The sequence below is a fragment of the Acipenser ruthenus genome, chromosome 21 (genome assembly GCF_902713425.1).
Source record: "Acipenser ruthenus chromosome 21, fAciRut3.2 maternal haplotype, whole genome shotgun sequence".
Taxonomy (NCBI): domain Eukaryota; kingdom Metazoa; phylum Chordata; class Actinopteri; order Acipenseriformes; family Acipenseridae; genus Acipenser; species Acipenser ruthenus.
In genome coordinates, this window is record NC_081209.1 from 2,018,480 (window position 1) to 2,036,241 (window position 17,762).

The window sequence follows — 17,762 nt, forward strand, 5'->3', positions numbered from 1 at the left end:
TGTGTTTTGTTTTTGCAAGGCTTGCTGCTGTGGCGTTTAGAATTGCACTGGACTCCCTCACGCACACAGAAACACGTCTTTGTCAAAACTGGTTGCATTAGCCTTGCAGTACAACAATGCAGCCTTGCATCTTCAAAATCTGTTTGGGAAACGTGCGCTTGCTCAAAGCACGTTTCGCAATTTGATTATATCGCTTTACTCAAAGACCGAAGAAGCTGTCTGTTCATTTCTGTTTCTTTCTTTGCTTGTTTGTTTGATAGTATGTTATTAATGGTTTCATTGCTGTCCTTTTGTTTTATTGAGGTATGGTTTGTATTAGTGCTGCACTATTGAGATGTACCTGTGCTGGCTCTGTAAGCACAAAGTGACTAAACTAAAAGTTAAACACATGTCACTGGTAAAGTAATGGCTCGGTAGTGCTGTCGTGATCCTCTGTGTGCGCAGAGATTTATTTTAATTCCACTAGGAAAATGCTTGCTTTGTTATCAAACTGTCTGCTGCTGTTTCTGTAAGCCCAGAATCTCGTCCTGATTTTATTAATTTTCTCCTGTCGTTTCACAGACTCTCCCTTCATACTGAGAGAACCTCTGTTCGCCTAGATCTGAGCTCCGCATGCCCCTGCCTGCCTGCCTGCAGCTGCAGACCAGATCTGAGAAAAAAAAAAAAAAAAAATTTCATAAAGCAGCATTCCAGCCAGCTTTGCAGATCAATCACCAATTAGCAGAGTGAAAGCAGATTATTCCTCCAGACTCCCATTTCATAGCGGTTTGCTCCATGTCTGGTTTTACTACAAGTCTAATAAGATGCACCTGAGCTTGACACCTATGCACTGTGGCTACTCAAGCTCCCAGTAAAACCCGGATTGGCTCAAACTGCTGTGCAATAAGAGTCTTATTTCCATCCCCGGAACTTGGAATGGTTGGTTCAGAAGTTCAAATCACATTTCAAAACTGTAGCACCTTGAGATGATTGCATTGAAGGCACTGTGTACATGTCACTTCCTTTACAGGATATATTCTAGTACATTGATGGTGTGTGTCAGACGATATTGGTTATAGAAGAAACACACTTCACATGATCAGTTTATTTCACTCCCATATCCTTGTTGCTCAGAATCAGAGGTGGTAGAAGCCAGCAGGATCATTAAAAAGACCCCACCATGGTCTGCGGTGCTGTCAGACATGCCCCTCGATACCTGGATTGGGGTCACGAACATCCTGCAGGATTTGACTGTGATCCAGTGCTAAAATAGTCCTCCAGAGAAGTGTTGCCACCATCCGGAGTTTCACATTACACTTACAGTATGTGGTGGACTCTCTGTTACACTGTGGCCCAGTCTGACGCTGGGATGTTGCTGTGACCCAGTCTGACGCTGGGATGTTGCTGTGGTCCAGTCTGACGCTGGGATGTTGCTGTGGTCCAGTCTGACGCTGGGATGTTGCTGTGACCCAGTCTGACGCTGGGATGTTGCTGTGACCCAGTCTGACGCTGGGATGTTGCTGTGACCCAGTCTGACGCTGGGATGTTGCTGTGACCCAGTCTGACGCTGGGATGTTGCTGTGACCCAGTCTGACGCTGGGATGTTGCTGTGGCCCAGTCTGACGCTGGGATGTTGCTGTGGCCCAGTCTGACGCTGGGATGTTGCTGTGGCCCAGTCTGACGCTGGGATGTTGCTGTGGCCCAGTCTGACGCTGGGATGTTGCTGTGGCCCAGTCTGACGCTGGGATGTTGCTGTGACCCAGTCTGACGCTGGGATGTTGCTGTGACCCAGTCTGACGCTGGGATGTTGCTGTGACCCAGTCTGACGCTGGGATGTTGCTGTGGCCCAGTCTGACGCTGGGATGTTGCTGTGGCCCAGTCTGACGCTGGGATGTTGCTGTGACCCAGTCTGACGGTGGGATGTTGCTGTGGTCCAGTCTGACGCTGGGATGTTGCTGTGGTCCAGTCTGACGCTGGGATGTTGCTGTGGTCCAGTCTGACCCTGGGATGTTGCAGCACAGCGATTTCACGTGTCCTGCGATTCATGGAACTCCAATGGACTCCAGGTCTGATTGACTCCAGTGTTAAAGTTCTGGATCCCGACATGGGGTAAAATCATCGCATTCAACAGAGCCGAGAGAGACAGTCGTTTGGCTCTCTGCATGCTTTTTTATTACAGCTGTGGAAGATTAGTATGAGGAAAGTTTCTTACTGTTGCACGTGAATTCAATTAAAGGGAATTTGGTGACTTAATATAAACAGACTTGATTAAACTGAAAGAATGTGTTTTGTGACAGACAGGAACGTGCTGAATTGAGACCAGTAATACATGCAGGTACTGAGTAACCTCACACACCCCTCAGCCCCTCTGATTAACCCTCAGTGCTCCGTGTGCGCTTGTAAACTCACAGAGTAGATGTTTTGGTTGTTGGGTTCAGTGAGAAGCAGTCAGTCTGCTATAACCATGCTGCTCACGCGCTCTCGTAACGTGCTTTAGGAGGGTGCTGGTGGTTTGGGGCTGGCCGCACACCTTGTGGAAGAGAGGCTCGGTTTTGTTGTTTTGTGCTTGTTGACCGATCTGTTTTAAGAGAGCTCCACTGTCTCCTAACAGGCTGCCTGTTCTCTGAGCTCGAGCTGGACAGCTGTAGGGCTGGTCGAGTCACGCAGCGGCAGCTCCAGCGAGGGAAGGTAAAAAGAGCAGCTCATTCTCCACTGAATTATGTCAACGCTAAAAATACTGAAATGCATGGTGTTCAAGAACCCCACCATGAAGACTAACACTTTCTATTGCGGAACGCATTGCCCTTTATTACAGATCTCACTGAGTGGGATCACACCACACAAACACGGAGAACTAAAACAAGGGCAGCTGTGAAATCCAGGACTGGGTGCAGCAGGGCTAGTGTGACTTTCTATCCCTGTTTCTACAGGCATGGAAACAAGACTCCCGTTGCATAGCAGTGCGAGCCATTCCTGGTTTTACTATGAGTTTTTAAGCAGACGCACCTGAGCTTGTTACCTATACACTGTGATTAGTCAAGCTCGTAGTAAAACCTGGAATGGGTGAAGCTGCTATGCAATGGGAGTCTCATTTCCTTCCCTGTTCTGGGTGTTCAGATGCACACAGCTGTGGTATGAAGAAGAAAGCTGGAGGAGTTTCCTCTGTTCCTGCGGGAGCGGGGAGCTGGAGCTGGAGCTGGGGAGCGTTGCGTGAATGAAGGCTGGTTTTTAATAATCCGAGCGAGGCTGGATGGGAGACCAGAAAAGTGCCAAGACTAACGCTGCTTCTTTTAAAGAGACCCCAAAGCTGCACTCCGTAATTAAAACTTGATTTACGACCTTGGTCGTACTGTAAATTAACATCCCACAGCCACAACGAAGGTCCGGCCAGTCAGCACTTCCCTGCCCAGCTGTGGAGCAGTAAGCAGAGTGTGCTGCGTGCGTGGCTCACTCTAAAGAGTGTCAAAAAAGCACTTCAGCATGGATTTAAGCACTGAAATTACACTTCTGAAAGATACACACTTCTGACAGATGTACTTCACTTAAGAGGAGGGCAGACGTTTGAAGATCTTTTAAGGTATTAAGCTTCAACTGTAGAAGACCTTGACAAAATATGAAATATGTCCACTTGAACAAATAATTAGATCAGTTAAGTTAATTGAGAGCTTATGCTGGAATGCAAACCAGAAAGCTGCAGCCCTCGAGGACACCCCTGCTATAGATTAAGTCTTTCTTTATTTAATTTTTTTTTTTTGTTGCATGTTTTAATCCCTGCAAGGAGAATAAACTCATTTTACAAGAACTACAGTAAAAGATTTGGACATAAATTTGCAAGATACCACCGTGCTATTCTGCAGAGTGTGTCCTGCAAAAAAAAAAAAAAAAAAAACCTGTCGAATCGTGGACGGGGTGCATGGTGCATTGCGAAACCAAAAGTGGGGCCTCATGTGACGTCCTGATTGATGAAGCACCCAGGCGGTGTTTTTTGAAACGGGGGGGGGGGGGGCTCACCTACCTGTTATGTGGCTTGGCTGTATTTTTAGTGGAGTATTTAAACTTGAGCCTTTGCAGGCAGAAGCAGCATCACTTTCTCCCTTTGGAACTCTAGTTAATAGGATAAATATACCCTGGCTTCCTCTTGAATTACCCCCAGCATCCAACCCAGAATCCAGCAGATAGGGTTACTCTTGGCGCAGTTACTCTCTCTCTCTCTCCTGTAACTGTATAGCCCTGCTGCTGCTGCTGGGCGGCTTGACTATTCTCTTAGCTGTCTAGAAAGTGATTCACAGAGGCTCAATCATACACCCCAACATCACACAGAGCATTTGCATGCATGCATTCTAGGGAAATGTGTTGAAATGTGTCCTCCTGTAGAAATGCAGCATTCAGTGTGCTGTAAACATCCTGAGAGGGAAGCGCTTTTGTAATTTGTATTTTTTAAATGATTTACTTTCGTTGGTGAAATACTTGGTAATGTGGAGGGAGGCGATCACGTCGGTTTTGTTAAATGTCTGCCAGCTGCCTGTGCTGACAAGTGTTTGAGAAGGAGAAGCAGCCTTGCAAAACTTCTGAAATATAAATAATCCAGTGTGCAAATTAAGGAAGAGAAAAGTTTGCGGCTGGTGCGTTCAGAGGATACGGGTGAAGGCATGAGCACAGCGGTTGCCAAATTTAGTTTATCGTGTTACCTTGTTAAATATAGATTGTAATGTATCAGTTTTGCATTTTGTCTTTTAAAGTACAGTAGCACACATTGAGAGAAATGCCAGCTCTGGTTTCTAACTTCTAGGTGCTTTTTATCTGTCCTGTTTCAGGTTTTTATTTCCTAACCTTGCCTCTTTTGCAACCTGCTCAGGGACGCAGCTCCCTTCCTCGACCCTGCCGCTCAGCACTGATCTCTGCACTGCCCTCCCCTCCCTGCTGCATGGCACTGATCTCTGCACTGCCCTCCCCTCCCTGCTGCATGGCACTGATCTCTGCACTGCCCTCCCCTCCCTGCTACACAGCACTGATCTCTGCACTGTCACTTGAGACTGATGGCCTTCGTGTTCAGCTCTCCCCCAGGCAGCCCCAGGCTTGTCACACAATCCACAGTGAAAGCTGCTTGGTCTTTTTAACCGCTAGAGTTCCTGATCTCTAATTCAGTGGAAGCCACGTACTTGAAATTCCACTTTTTAAAGTTTTAGACCTTGTTTTGTAGTAGAAGTCGGAGAGTTCTTTCTCAGACGAGGTGAAGTACAGCTCTGAGGGAGTGCAATGGCAGTGTGATGCTTTGTGACACGTGGCGCTTCCTTCCTGTGGTTGCCATGTTAGCCTCTTTGCTTGAAAGACCAGTCACTTTGAGGTAACGTGTTCTTGAGCATGTGGCTTCAGTTGAATTGAAGAAGCAGAAGCGTGTTCATTTTCTACATATAAATTGCTGCTGTGCCAGTTGTATTTAGACCCTGTTCGCAGTGTTTCTGGGTGTTTTCACTGCAGTGTTCCACTCATCGTTTCTTCATTGTCTTAGTTTGCTTGCTTTCAGGAATGGAAGGGGATGCTTTAATTTGCATGTAGACAAGACAGCAGAAACAGAGCAACTGTTTCTATCTTTTTTTCTTTTTTTTTTTAAATGGCTTGCACTGTTTTAAAACAGGAAATATTCTAGGCACATATTTTGTCTGACGAGTTGTTCTGCGCCAGGATATACAGCAGCTAGCCAACACATTGATTGTCCTTGATCAGTTCCTCTCTTGCGCTACAGTGCACTGCATTCTTCACTGCTGTGGCCCATGCTGCTCTCCAGTCCAGTCTGGTTTGCATCACTTGAAATGTGAAGCGTTTTGAAACCATGTACAGTGGACTGGAATCCTGTTGAGTAATTTGATGCGATGGCTGACTACCAGCATGCCTGCAGCGGTTTGGATTATAATTAAGTAAGCAGGTTAGAGAGGAGGGAGAAACAAACAGAATGAATAAGCATTTGAGCTGTAATGGGTGTCTTGCACAGTAGAGGTTCCCATTGAAAGTGTCACAACTGTACAAAATGAACAACTAACCATAACCTGGGTGCGCTTGTCATTAGCACACAGCAAACCACACTGCACACCAGCACACAGCAAACCACACTGCACACAGCAAACCACACTGCACACCAGCACACAGCAAACCACGCTGCACACAGCAAACCACGCTGCACACAGCAAACCACACTGCACACAGCAAACCACACTGCACACCAGCACACAGCAAACCACGCTGCACACCAGCACACAGCAAACCACGCTGCACACAGCAAACCACACTGCACACCAGCACACAGCAAACCACACTGCACACAGCAAACCACACTGCACACCAGCACACAGCAAACCACACTGCACACCAGCACACAGCAAACCACACTGCACACAGCAAACCACACTGCACACCAGTACTTCCCCCATGGCTACACCTACTGCAATGTAAGTCTTTATAATCTTTATAATGCTTACCTGACTGTCTCAATCTGTTGCCACTTATTTTCTTAGCTTTTTGAAATTCCTGAAATTCCCTGTCCCTCCCTCTCTCCACAACAATGCGGTGCTGTGTGCCGGCACCCCTTTGTGATCAGGCCTGTGTGTTGGCAGTGAAAGGAGCGCAGTGTTTGCTCTTGAAAGCGCCTCGCCGCCCCCTCCCCTGGTCGGGACCCTGCTTGTGTCAGCACGGGCGAGCGCAGGAATGCAGGGAATGTCCTGGGACGAGGCTCCCATCTGATAGTGAGCAGGGGCGGGCTGCTGCACAGGGAACACGGGCGATGGCAAGATAGAGGAAACGATGCGGACTCGAGCCCTCTGCCCGCTGGTCCTGGAGAACCAAGAGCAACAACGAAACATTTCAATCTTGGATATTAGCTGCTTTTTGAGCTCCCTGCCGTGAAGTCAGAAATACATAGCAAGAATCGCTTGCTTAAAATGCAAAACGGACGACTTTCAACTTTCTGCATTAACGCAGAACTAAAAAGGTTGAATTTCCTTTTCTGACCTCCTCGATTCATAAAGAGGTCACTTCTCTGCAAATAAAGCTTTGATGTGATTTGGCCCGATCTGCCTGGCGTGCGTTCTGAGTTTGGAGGGCTATTTGTGTATAAACCAGCTGCGGTCTGTTAATGATTTACAGCTTGGCCCTCCTGATTGAGAGCTCTGTGCATTCCCCACATGTTTAGTCCCTCTGCCTTGAGAGGTTTATCTCCTGAGTGCTCAGCCTAATTGAAGGCTGTGCTGCCGACCTCCCCTGAGTTCAGGTGCAGCATGCCAGCCCATTGCTCTTTCACCAGGTTTGCAGATTGCATTTTACGAATGCCTGCTGACTGATCTCAAACACTACCGGACGAGTCCCAGCACACCAGTAGGGGCTTTTTTTTTTCCCTCATGGTATTCTGTTTTTTTTGGCCAGAGGTTATTTCAAGCCTCGCCTTGTTTTATTTGTTGCATATCATTTTCGCTCTCATGTGCTGGGGGAAAAATGCGAAGGGACACCCCATTAGGTTTGTCAGAAAAACCACAGTATTACTCTGGGTACTTGTCCTAATTTCTGTGGTCAGTTTACCTACTCATTTTTCAATCAGAAAGCCTGGACTAGGTGCAGAAACCATGCTTGAAGTCCTGGAGCCAAAAGACCAGCTTGCATCTGCCCTGGGCCAGTTGGCTTAACAGCAGAGGGTGAAGGAAGAGTTCCAGGTACAGTAAATGGAGCTGAAACACAGGGAGGACTGCAGCCTAGCTGACCACGCCAGGGTCTGGGTGTCCTGTCCTGTCCTCTTCCTCTTCAAAAAAATAAATAAAAAAAAAGCACGCGCCTCCTGCTTTAACTCAATGCTGCCACCTTTAGGATGATCTGTAGAAGTAATCGAAGAGGACACTGTTTTTTGCATTCTTGGTGGCTTACACTATACATTTCCCATGAACAAAACGTGTGTAGCCAACAATTGATAGGGTTCATTTCAGGACTCAGTGGTGTATTACTAGCTAGATAACATGATTTGCTTTTGATTGGTACAAGCAGGAAGAGAGAAAAAGCGACCGACTCCTGCGCTAACTAATCCATCTCCTGGGTAGTTTAGAGTCTGTGTTCATTACTACCGGAGTAATTTTACCCTGCATTAGCGTGGCTAAGCCACTTCAACCTAGTTTTTTTATATATATATATATATATAAAGGGTATAAAATAAAAAACGTTAATTTTATAAAACTGGAACCAAAAAACTAAGTGATGTATTTCAAAGTGTGTGAACCACAGTTGTTGTGTTTCACATTTGGGATTTTTTTAAAATTCATTATAAATAGGAGTTTGATAAAGACTGGAGTAAACGCTTTGAAAATATGGTCTTCAGGTTAAAAAAAAAAAAAAAGGAAAATAAGAATGATGCTCCGACCCTCAGTTCAGGCAGTCTCTGTGTTGTGAAGAACAGAGTCTGAACAGCAGGGGGCGCCCTGCTGGTGTGAGGACCGAGGTTCCTGTTTAGGACAATTATAAAAAGGAACCTCTTGTTATCTCTGTCAGAGCTAGACCTGACCTGCAAAGCAACTCTCTAAAAACAGGAAACTTAAGAAAGGGGAAAACAGGGTAAGTTAATAAAATTACTAAGTAAAATCGATGATTTAATAAAATGAACAGTACAGCCACAGCTGATATAGCCTAATGTATTATTTATTAACTAGAGTGCAGTACCATGTTCATGGTGTAAGTTGCGTGAGTTTCTTTATCTGTGTAATGTATGAATAACTTGCATGTGTGATTCACGATGGTTTATACCAGGACAGTGCTTGACCGTGCCTCTCTTGCAGTTGTGTAGAAATCGTGAAGGTTTTTCAATAGCTGTTCTGCTAATTCTTTGGTGTTAGGCTGGACATTCTGGACATTTGAAAAGGGAATAAGACAGCTGGAGTCATTCCAGGCTTCACTGTGAGCTTCGTTCCACGCTTGAGCTCAGTCAGACACCAGTTACCAGTCTTGTTTGTAGAAGTGGGTTCACCTATTTCAGGTGAAGTGTGTCGCACTGTAGTTTGGGCTCTCCAGTTTGATCTCCTTGTACGGCTGCCATTCAAAACCATTGAAATTGAAATGCTCCTAATCCAGCCCACTCTGCACATGGAAGTCATTGTTGCTAGGGTTTTATCTGAAAAAGAATCTTGTTCAAATAGTTTTGAGGTTTACTGTACCCTAGCGATAGTATTGGCTACAGTGATTCAGGAGAAAAGGGCTTGTCGTGTTTGTGTCTCTGTGTGAGTGTCTCTGTGCGCGCTTCAGTTAAACAGTAACTTCGTTGCTTGTTGACTGGGAAATTTTTTTAGACGCAGTAAATCGCTGTTTGCTAAGGTACGAAACACAAAAAATGTACTCTGTCATGAATATTTAGCAACCTAATTGCCGTCTACCAGAGCTGTGATTCATGCTGAGCTCCCCCAGGTTACTCCTCCTTCACAGACTGCTAGTCATGCCTCTGCCTGAGACGGCTGGCTCGGGGAGTTTCATGTTAGTCTCGTGTTTTCAGAGTGGCGAGCTGAGCTACCTGCACCAGGACTCTTCCAGTGTGAGGTACGAACGGCTCTCATGCAGGGCTGGGATTTCCATTGCTGTGAAACGGTGTGTGTGCGCGCGTGCGTGTGTGTGTGTGTGTGTGTATGTGTGCGTGCGTGTGTGTGTGTGCGTGCGTGTGTGTGTGTGTGCGTGTGTGTGTCTGAACTGCTAGTGCGGTCGGACCTTACTGCTGAAGAGATTACTTTAGTAGGGTGTATGCGTTGGATCTGGGTGTGTGTCTGGAAAGCATAGATTTATTTATTGCTTTCCTTCATCAGTTAGGCTGTTGAGTGAGCATCTAGAGTACAGTACTGTACCCCTTTCAATACAATCTGGAGTTTGGATACAGAGGAGGTTATGCCCACCAGAGCTGATGTTGCTGGAATAATGTTGGGGTGCACTTTGGCAGTTTAGTTTTGGTAAAGGGGTTTAGTTAAGGTTTTCATGGCTTAGAATGTGTATCTGCTAATATTGTGGTAAGAGATTTCTTTAGTTTCTGGATTGGAGTCTCTGCTTCAGTAACCTATTGACCTCCTGCTAACAGCAGAGAAGGGCTGTTTCTGAAGGCTTGCAGCTGAACTGAAATCCTGCTTTCTGTCCTTCACACCGAGTCCTGGAGGGGACGGGTCATTTTCACACGGCTGAACAAGGCGGCACACAGCGATCTGTGGGTGAACCTTTGCTTTCAGGATTCTTGCTATAGGAGTCCTGTAATGGAGTTGGGTGCAAATGCAGCGGGCAGTGTTGTGTGATGATACGCTGCCGTTACAGATTCTGTGCCTGGTTAAAAGCTCTGAAACCTGGAATGCAGACGAGCTCTCTTGCATTGCGGTTGAGACGCTTGCTTGCGGTGCGTGAGGTTGTCGGTTCGCGTCCAGCCTCCACGCCGTTACACAAACGCGGCTCTTGTGTCTCACAGAAAAGCAGGTCGTCTTGCGAAAGACGCGGTGCAGGTGTGATGAAGATTGTGATGTCTATGTGAGGTGTGGCTGCTGCAGACTCCACACAGCACAATGGTTACTTCCCATATGAGATGATGAAATATTGATTTCTCGCATATACACATTTCAAAAGTCTCCTTCCTACCAACTGTGGCAAGTTCCAAGCATTTCCACACATCCGTGTGTGTGCTTTGCACCGGCTGTTACACGTGTCCGGTATTATTGAGCTTAACACGTTGCTAGCTGTGGTGATCTGTGTGTGACACTGGCTTAGTTCTGGGCTGCTAAAGGAAGAAGACCCTCCCCTTCCCCTCTACTCTGGGCTGCTGCTGTAGTAATAATGCACGCAGGTTTGAGGTTTGTGCTTTCAGCCCTTTCTTTTTTTGGTTGGTGGAAGTGGTTTCGCCGTATCCAGACTCTTAGACTCGCTGTCATGTCTGTTGCTGGCCGTTGCTTGTGGCAGTAAAAGTAAGACGTTTATACTTGTGTGAAGCTGTTCGGAATATGATCAGGCCCTGATAAAAGGGTGAATCATCGCCTCCCTCGCTGAAGGAGCAGGGCGTGAACGCATTGCAACAGGAAGAGATACGAATGCACACAAATATTTCACAGAAATCCAACTGGGACGGGAGGGGAGGGGGGTCCTTCTCTGAATCATGAAACACTTCAGGCTTCTTTTTTATTTTTTTATATATATAAGTCTGCATACATATATGTCGGCATTTAATACAGCTTCACAGAGAGGACAGGCACTGTTCTGCATGCTGTCCTACTGCTCCTTCTCAACATGGCCAGACTCCCAACTTCCATTCAAAGCACAGCGTTTGCACAGCTGTCCTCCCATGCAATCGAGGGTTCAGGTTCCTAAATGTCATGAGACTTGGCCACTATCCTGACACCCCCCGCCTGCACCAGCTATGTATAGCCTGCGGTACTCTGGGGGGGGTCTGGAGCAGGAGCCTCGGGTCTTGCCAAGCTGTGGAAGTTGGAGAGCTGGGTCTGTAATGAACAGGTGGCACTGAGGCCCCCTTTTACTGCCTTCCTTCTGCCCTGGGATCCTCATTACTCTCCTCCGCTGTCCCCTTGATCTCTGACCCTTTGCTTTATGAAACTTGTCTTGAGCAGCGCTGCTCTGAGTTCTACTGAACCGTTGCACAGTCCAAATAAGTGGTGAACTCTTTGTGCAGTTAGCGCTCGTACGTCATTCACGTGAATATAGGACTACAGTATTTGTTTTTCGTTGTAATGGGGTTTCTTAATTGAACGCATTCGCCGATCTGCACCTTGCCTGGTCTGTTGCGAGGTTGCAGACAGCAGATGTTGCAATGCGAGACTGATGCTTGGCAGTGAGAGTCGTGGGGTAGCTGCCTGCTGGGTTCAGTGCTGTGCTGCTGTCCTCAATCTGTACTGCTACAAGAAGTACTGGAACGCTCCAGAGCCAAGCGAAGATGAATTATAACCTTGGCAGGCATGTCTGCGTTCATGTGCTATTTAAAGAAAGTCGCTTCAGGGTTGGAAATAAGACTCCTGTTGCATAGCAGTTTAACCCATTCCAGGTTTTAATACAAGCCATAGAGTACAGGTAACAAGCTTGGGTGTTTCTTATTAAACTCCTAGTAAAACCAGGAATGGATCAAACTGCTAGTCATGTGTTTCAATTCCAGATAAACCTGCTATTTCAAAGTACCTTTCCTCTTTCACACTATAAAAGGCATGACCTGCTTCAGCAAACGAAAGTGACTGGGTTTAGCACTGTCGTACTTGACGTTGATTTGAAAGCTTTTACCGAATCAGATCCTTCACAAAGCACCTTTCAGCTGGGTGTTCAGTGCTGGGGCAGGGGGACGTGTGATTCATAAGGTCATGTTCAAGAATTCATGAGCTCATTCAACTGCTTGTTTTATTGCTTGCACTACATGATGCTCAGATAAGTGGAGAGTGAGCAATGAGATAATGACATTTAACTGTTTAAAATGGCACTGTACAGTCCCACAAACTGCCACGCTGACAGCTGGGGAAAAGTACAGTGAATACCTCACATGTTTATATTGGCTGATTCCTGCAAAATAGCTGATTCCTCTAAAGTTTACTTGGGTTTCATAAACACCCAGCCTCATACAGATCACTGTTCGGTGTAGAAACCAATAAGCGTGCAGGCAGGGTGATTTCGATATCTCCTTGTGAGAACGCAGGAGAGATTAAAGGGAGTTCAGGGTGTGAGATGTGCAGCTGCAGTGCAAGGCAAGGGGACTAATCCAGCCTCCTGCCCTGCCTCAGAGCTGCCACAGTGCCGTTCTAAATGGGGCTGCATCTGGTGAAGTGGAAAGGATATCGTTTCAAAGAGCAGTGTCATTAGATTCCGACATCCTGATGGAATTCATGCGTTTAACAGAGTTCCACTTAGTGTTTACAAGTACATTGCATCGATCTGCCAGCAGCACAGGGCTGGGTTTTCATGCTTTGATGAATGAGGATGGGTTCAGCGCAGCAGCTGAAAGGGATTATTTTTATGAGGTTAACAGTAATACATGCACGTAGGTAGCTGGGTGCACAGGACTTCAGTCTTTTAAATGCATTCTTCTGCCTGTACGCAGTGTGTGCTCTGGTTATTTCTTGTAAAGGGTCTTTTCTTCCACTCTCCTCTTTATCTTGTAACGTGTTTTCTTTCCATCCAGACGCTCTGTTAGCTGACCTCGAGTCCACGACCTCCCACATCTCGAAGAGGCCCGTGTTTCTGCAGGAGGAGACGCCCTACTCCTTCCCCACCGGCAACCACACCTACCAGGAGATCTCGCTGCCCCCCCCGGTGCCCCCCCCTCCCTCCGCAGAGGCTCTGAACGGGAGCGTCCTCGACCCGGCGGACCAGTGGCAGAGCCCAGCCAGGTTCACACCCCAGCAGGTGGCTTCTCTCTGCTTCTCTCAGCTGTGGTAGAACACTGGAACTAGTCCTGCAGTTGCACACAGAAACCCTGTTAGGAGAAGTCTAGCTTCATATTATTTTCGATCTGCTGCAGTAACAGTATATTACTTTCAGGGAGAAGCTGGCTGGGTGTACATTTTTCAATGGAGTAAAATCTTCTTCTTCTTCTGCTTCTTCTTCTTCTTCTGCTTCTGCTTCTTCTGCTTCTTCTTCTTCTGCTGCTTCTGCTTCTTCTGCTTCTTCTTCTGCTGCTTCTGCTTCTTCTGCTTCTGCTTCTTCTGCATCTGCTTCTTCTGCTTCTTCTTCTGCTGCTTCTGCTTCTTCTTCTGCTGCTTCTTCTTCTTCTTCTTCTTCTTCTTCTTCTTCTTCTTCTTCTTCTTCTTCTTCTTCTGTGACTGTGTGTGACTGTTAAGGGTCACGCTGACTTGTCTGAATATTTCATCGGATGGGTTTGTGTGATTTTGGGTTTTTCTTTCTCTCCCCCTCAGCCTCAGGCTGTGAAAAGCGTCGCCTCTGTTTCACGAGAGAGCGGCAGCCCTCCTCCCAGCCGCCCCAGCGAGGAGGACCACGTCTACAGGTGTGTATGCAGCGCAGGACAGCGGGGCTTCCTCACGATATAGTGAAGGGGCATCGCTAGGCTCTGCCCTCTGCACAATTGTGTCCCATTCTCCCAATGCATTAGACTCGGGAGCACTCTTTGGGTGGGTAAGAGAGCTGAAAAACTTCAGCTGAGCAGTACTGAGAGCACGAGTATAGCAGGCAGGTTCAGCTGTAACGGAATCCACTTCTTTTAATCAGCCCAGGCATGGAAAGGCGGCTCCAATTGCATAGCAGTTTGATCCAGTCCTGGTTTTACTATGAGTTTAATAAGACACACCTGAGCTTGTTACCTCTACGCTGTGGATAATCAAGCTTAGAGTAAAACCTGGAATGGGTGAAACTGCTATGCAATAGGAGTCTTATTTCCATGCCTACAGCCAGTGCAGATTTTTCAAATGCATCCTGGTAAGGAGTGCAGCAGTGTTAGAATACGATTCCTGTGTCTCAGCCTTGCACTCTGAAGAGGAAGCAGCCTCGCTGCTCTGTCGCTGTACTTGGTGACAGGGCAGCAGTAAGCAGGAATGTTTTCGTGTTGCTGGAAGCTGATTATGAGCAGGCATTTTGTCAGGAATGTGTGTGTGGGGAGGGGGGGAGGGAGGCTGGTTAGTTTTATTGAGGATGACAGCAAGCCTGGGTTATCTTCCCAGAGTGTTGTGATTTCCACAGGCAGTTCTGTTCTGCAGCCAAGTGTTTTTACAAAAAAACATTAATCCTAGTTAATTGAACTGGGCCAGTTTCATCCTTCTGCGTTGCTTAGAAAACCCCAGTAAAGATACACAGTTAATACTGTTTTGTGGACTTTGTGTTTTACAGTAGGCTGTGATTCCGTTAATAAAACGTTGCATTCCCATTGCTAGTCACCCGACACTCTCTTCTCCATCCTTTTAGGTTTCGGAACATGCCGAGTTTTGCACAATTACAATGTTTTTTACATCACAAGATTTTATGACTTCAATTCCATATTGTCGTTTAGAATTTCCTTGGAGCACACAAACATAATGTCTCTGCATGAGGAGTCTTTCGCTGTATTTCTTTAGCTGGGATCTGGTACCATACAAATTGAAGAGAGATTTTCTACAGCCTGTGCTGTGCAGTGGGGTCACTGCATGCATCTCATGGCCCTAATCAATGTTTAATAAGCTGTTTGTAAGGGCCGGGCGGATTATTACTCTAATGCACACTGGTGATGATGTGGGAAGTAATTGCCTTGGAGAGGATGTGGGCAGCCCCTCTGTACAGCGCATGGGCGTCTGTCAGTGTTTGAATGGACTGCCTCCTCACTCCCTTCTCTTCTCCGCAGTTTTCCCAACAAGCCAAAGACTACTGATACCTCCCAGGCAACCATGAGCTCGTTCCTGGGCAGCAACCTGTCGGAACTGGACCGGCTCCTGCTGGAACTGAACGCTGTCCAGCACAACCCGCCCTCCTTCGCCACCACAGGTACGTCTCTCGCTGCTCTACTGGGCTTACTGTATACATGACAAGAAGTGGAGACCTGAAGGGAAAGGAAGACCCTTTAACTGGTCAACTCAACCCCATACAATGAAAACAAACTCATCATGCATTTTATATAGCTGTCTGGCATTAGCATTATTTATAGGTGTATGATATATACGTTTGTGCTCAAAAGAGGCAACTTCTGTTTTCCGTACCTTTGTCGAGGGAAAGTGTGTTCTGAGAATACAGTGGAGGTGCTTGTAGGCTTTTGATGCCATAGTAACTACACTCATGTATTTCTATTATCTGCTATTGATCTGCTATTGCTTTCTGTGTAACCCTTCAGGCATTGTGGTATTGAGTCTGTTCATCCATTTATGTTCCTTTATTCTTCTGTATTGTACAGCTAATATAGAGCAATACTGCAGCCTGCTATTTCTGTATGTTTAGTAAACACTAATCCCAGAGGGCTGTGCCACTTTGCTGATGTTTTGAGGCTCTGGTGCTGTCAGATGATTGCAGATTTGCACCCTATCCTCATTTCTGTTTTTAATGAACGCTGCACCCTGAGACTGGCACGGTAATGAACTCACTGCTGTGATCTCAGAGGAGGAGGAGGAGGAGGAGGTCGCTGCTGCTGCTGCTGCTACCGGAGTGTGTAATTAAGTGCTGTTGAAACATGCCCCTCTGGGTATTGCATTTCCTAACAGGGCTTGCAATGTCTTCACATGCACTTTACTTTGCTGCTCCTGCCTTAAGGGAAATGATTTTGCAAATTGATGATTTCTATCTAGAGGACAAACTTTAAAAAAAAAAAAAAGTTTTTGATTCCAATAAACAAACAGATGGGTTCTCTGTCTGATTTATACTGGGCAGGTCCCAATTTGCATAGTTTGTAAACCCCCTGTTTTTCTGAAAAAATAACGGCAATACCTTTTTGATATTCATGAAACTGTGCTTCCATGAGCTAGCAGCACTAAGTCTGCAAGGATCTGCAGCTGAACAGGAAGATGCGAGGAGGCGTTTTATTAGGAGATCTCTGCACCCAGACAAAAAAACAAACTTGCATAGTAATCATAAAGATGACTTCGCAGTCACAACAGGTTAGTTCTCAACAACAAAATGGAAGTCTTTCTTCAGAAATAATAACCTGTTCTAGCAGGGCAGGCTGTGGTTAAACGAACAGTCTGGAGTGTACATCGAGTGGCTTGTGTTTCTCAATGCTGGAGCCACAGTAATGAAAATGAAGCACATGTCACAATGCACCCACGTCTGAAAATGGACAAGGCAGCAGGCGTTGAAGAGGTATACAGCTCACGAGAGAAGTACTCTCATGGGTGCTCCTTAAGCAAGGGTGCGAATAAGACTCCTATTGCACAGCAGTTTGATCCATTCCTGGTTTTACGGAGTTTTAATAAGACACACCTGAGCTTGTTACCTGTACTCTGTGGCTAATCAAGCTTGTATTAAACTCTGTAATGGGTGAACCTGCTGTGCGTATAAAGTAAGGGTGGAACTTCGTCACCCCTGCACACTCTGGGATAGCTTTGCTTTCGGGGCTCTCTGATGCCTTTTAACCTGTTATGCCTGTGTTTACCCTGCAGAGGACACCATGCCCCCCCTGCCGTCGGTCAGCACCACCCACTACGGCGTGCAGGAGAACGGGGGCTCGGCCGGCAAGAAGGCTCCCCCTCCCGCCAAGGAGAAGCCGAAACGCAGCGGGGGGCGCGGCATCGAGGACGTGCGCCCCAGTGTGGAGAGCCTGCTGGATGAACTGGAAAGCTCTGTCCCCAGTCCAGCGTGAGCAAAACAAACCCTATAGAGAGATCTGTCTATGATTACCAGATCAACTTTATTTGAATGGATCCTGTGAAATGCAGTGATGCTAATGCATCCTTCTGGGGGTTTCTTTCTGCCAGTAGAATCTGTACTGGTAGTAAGAAACCCCAGAAAGAATGCTGCCTGTGTATTTGTCAGTCAGTTGATTTTAGATCTGGCTGTGTCTAGATCTATCCTGATTGAGTGCTGGCTGGTTCTGGCTGTGTCTAGATCTATCCTGATTGAGTGCTGGCTGGTTCTGGCTGTGTCTAGATCTATCCTGATTGAGTGCTGACTGGTTCTGGCTGTGTCTAGATCTATCCTGATTGAGTGCTGGCTGGTTCTGGCTGTGTCTAGTTCCGTCCTGATTGAGTGCTGACTGGTTCTGGCTGTGTCTAGATCTATCCTGATTGAGTGCTGACTGGTTCTGGCTGTGTCTAGTTCCGTCCTGATTGAGTGCTGACTGGTTCTGGCTGTGTCTAGATCTATCCTGATTGAGTGCTGACTGGTTCTGGCTGTGTCTAGATCTA

General features: G+C 46.7%; 1 protein-coding gene across 1 annotated transcript in view; it reads left to right on the forward strand.

Annotated features, from left to right (window-relative positions):
* The window catches only part of LOC117428133 (titin-like), a 44,289-nt gene that overhangs the window by 9,814 nt on the left and 16,713 nt on the right, over nucleotides 1–17,762 (forward strand). The window contains exons 2-5 of the mRNA XM_058995621.1: nucleotides 13,133–13,356; nucleotides 13,866–13,954; nucleotides 15,278–15,417; nucleotides 17,019–17,214. Coding sequence (XP_058851604.1) covers nucleotides 13,133–13,356; nucleotides 13,866–13,954; nucleotides 15,278–15,417; nucleotides 17,019–17,214 — 649 coding nt within the window. The remainder of the gene's footprint in view (nucleotides 1–13,132; nucleotides 13,357–13,865; nucleotides 13,955–15,277; nucleotides 15,418–17,018; nucleotides 17,215–17,762) is intronic.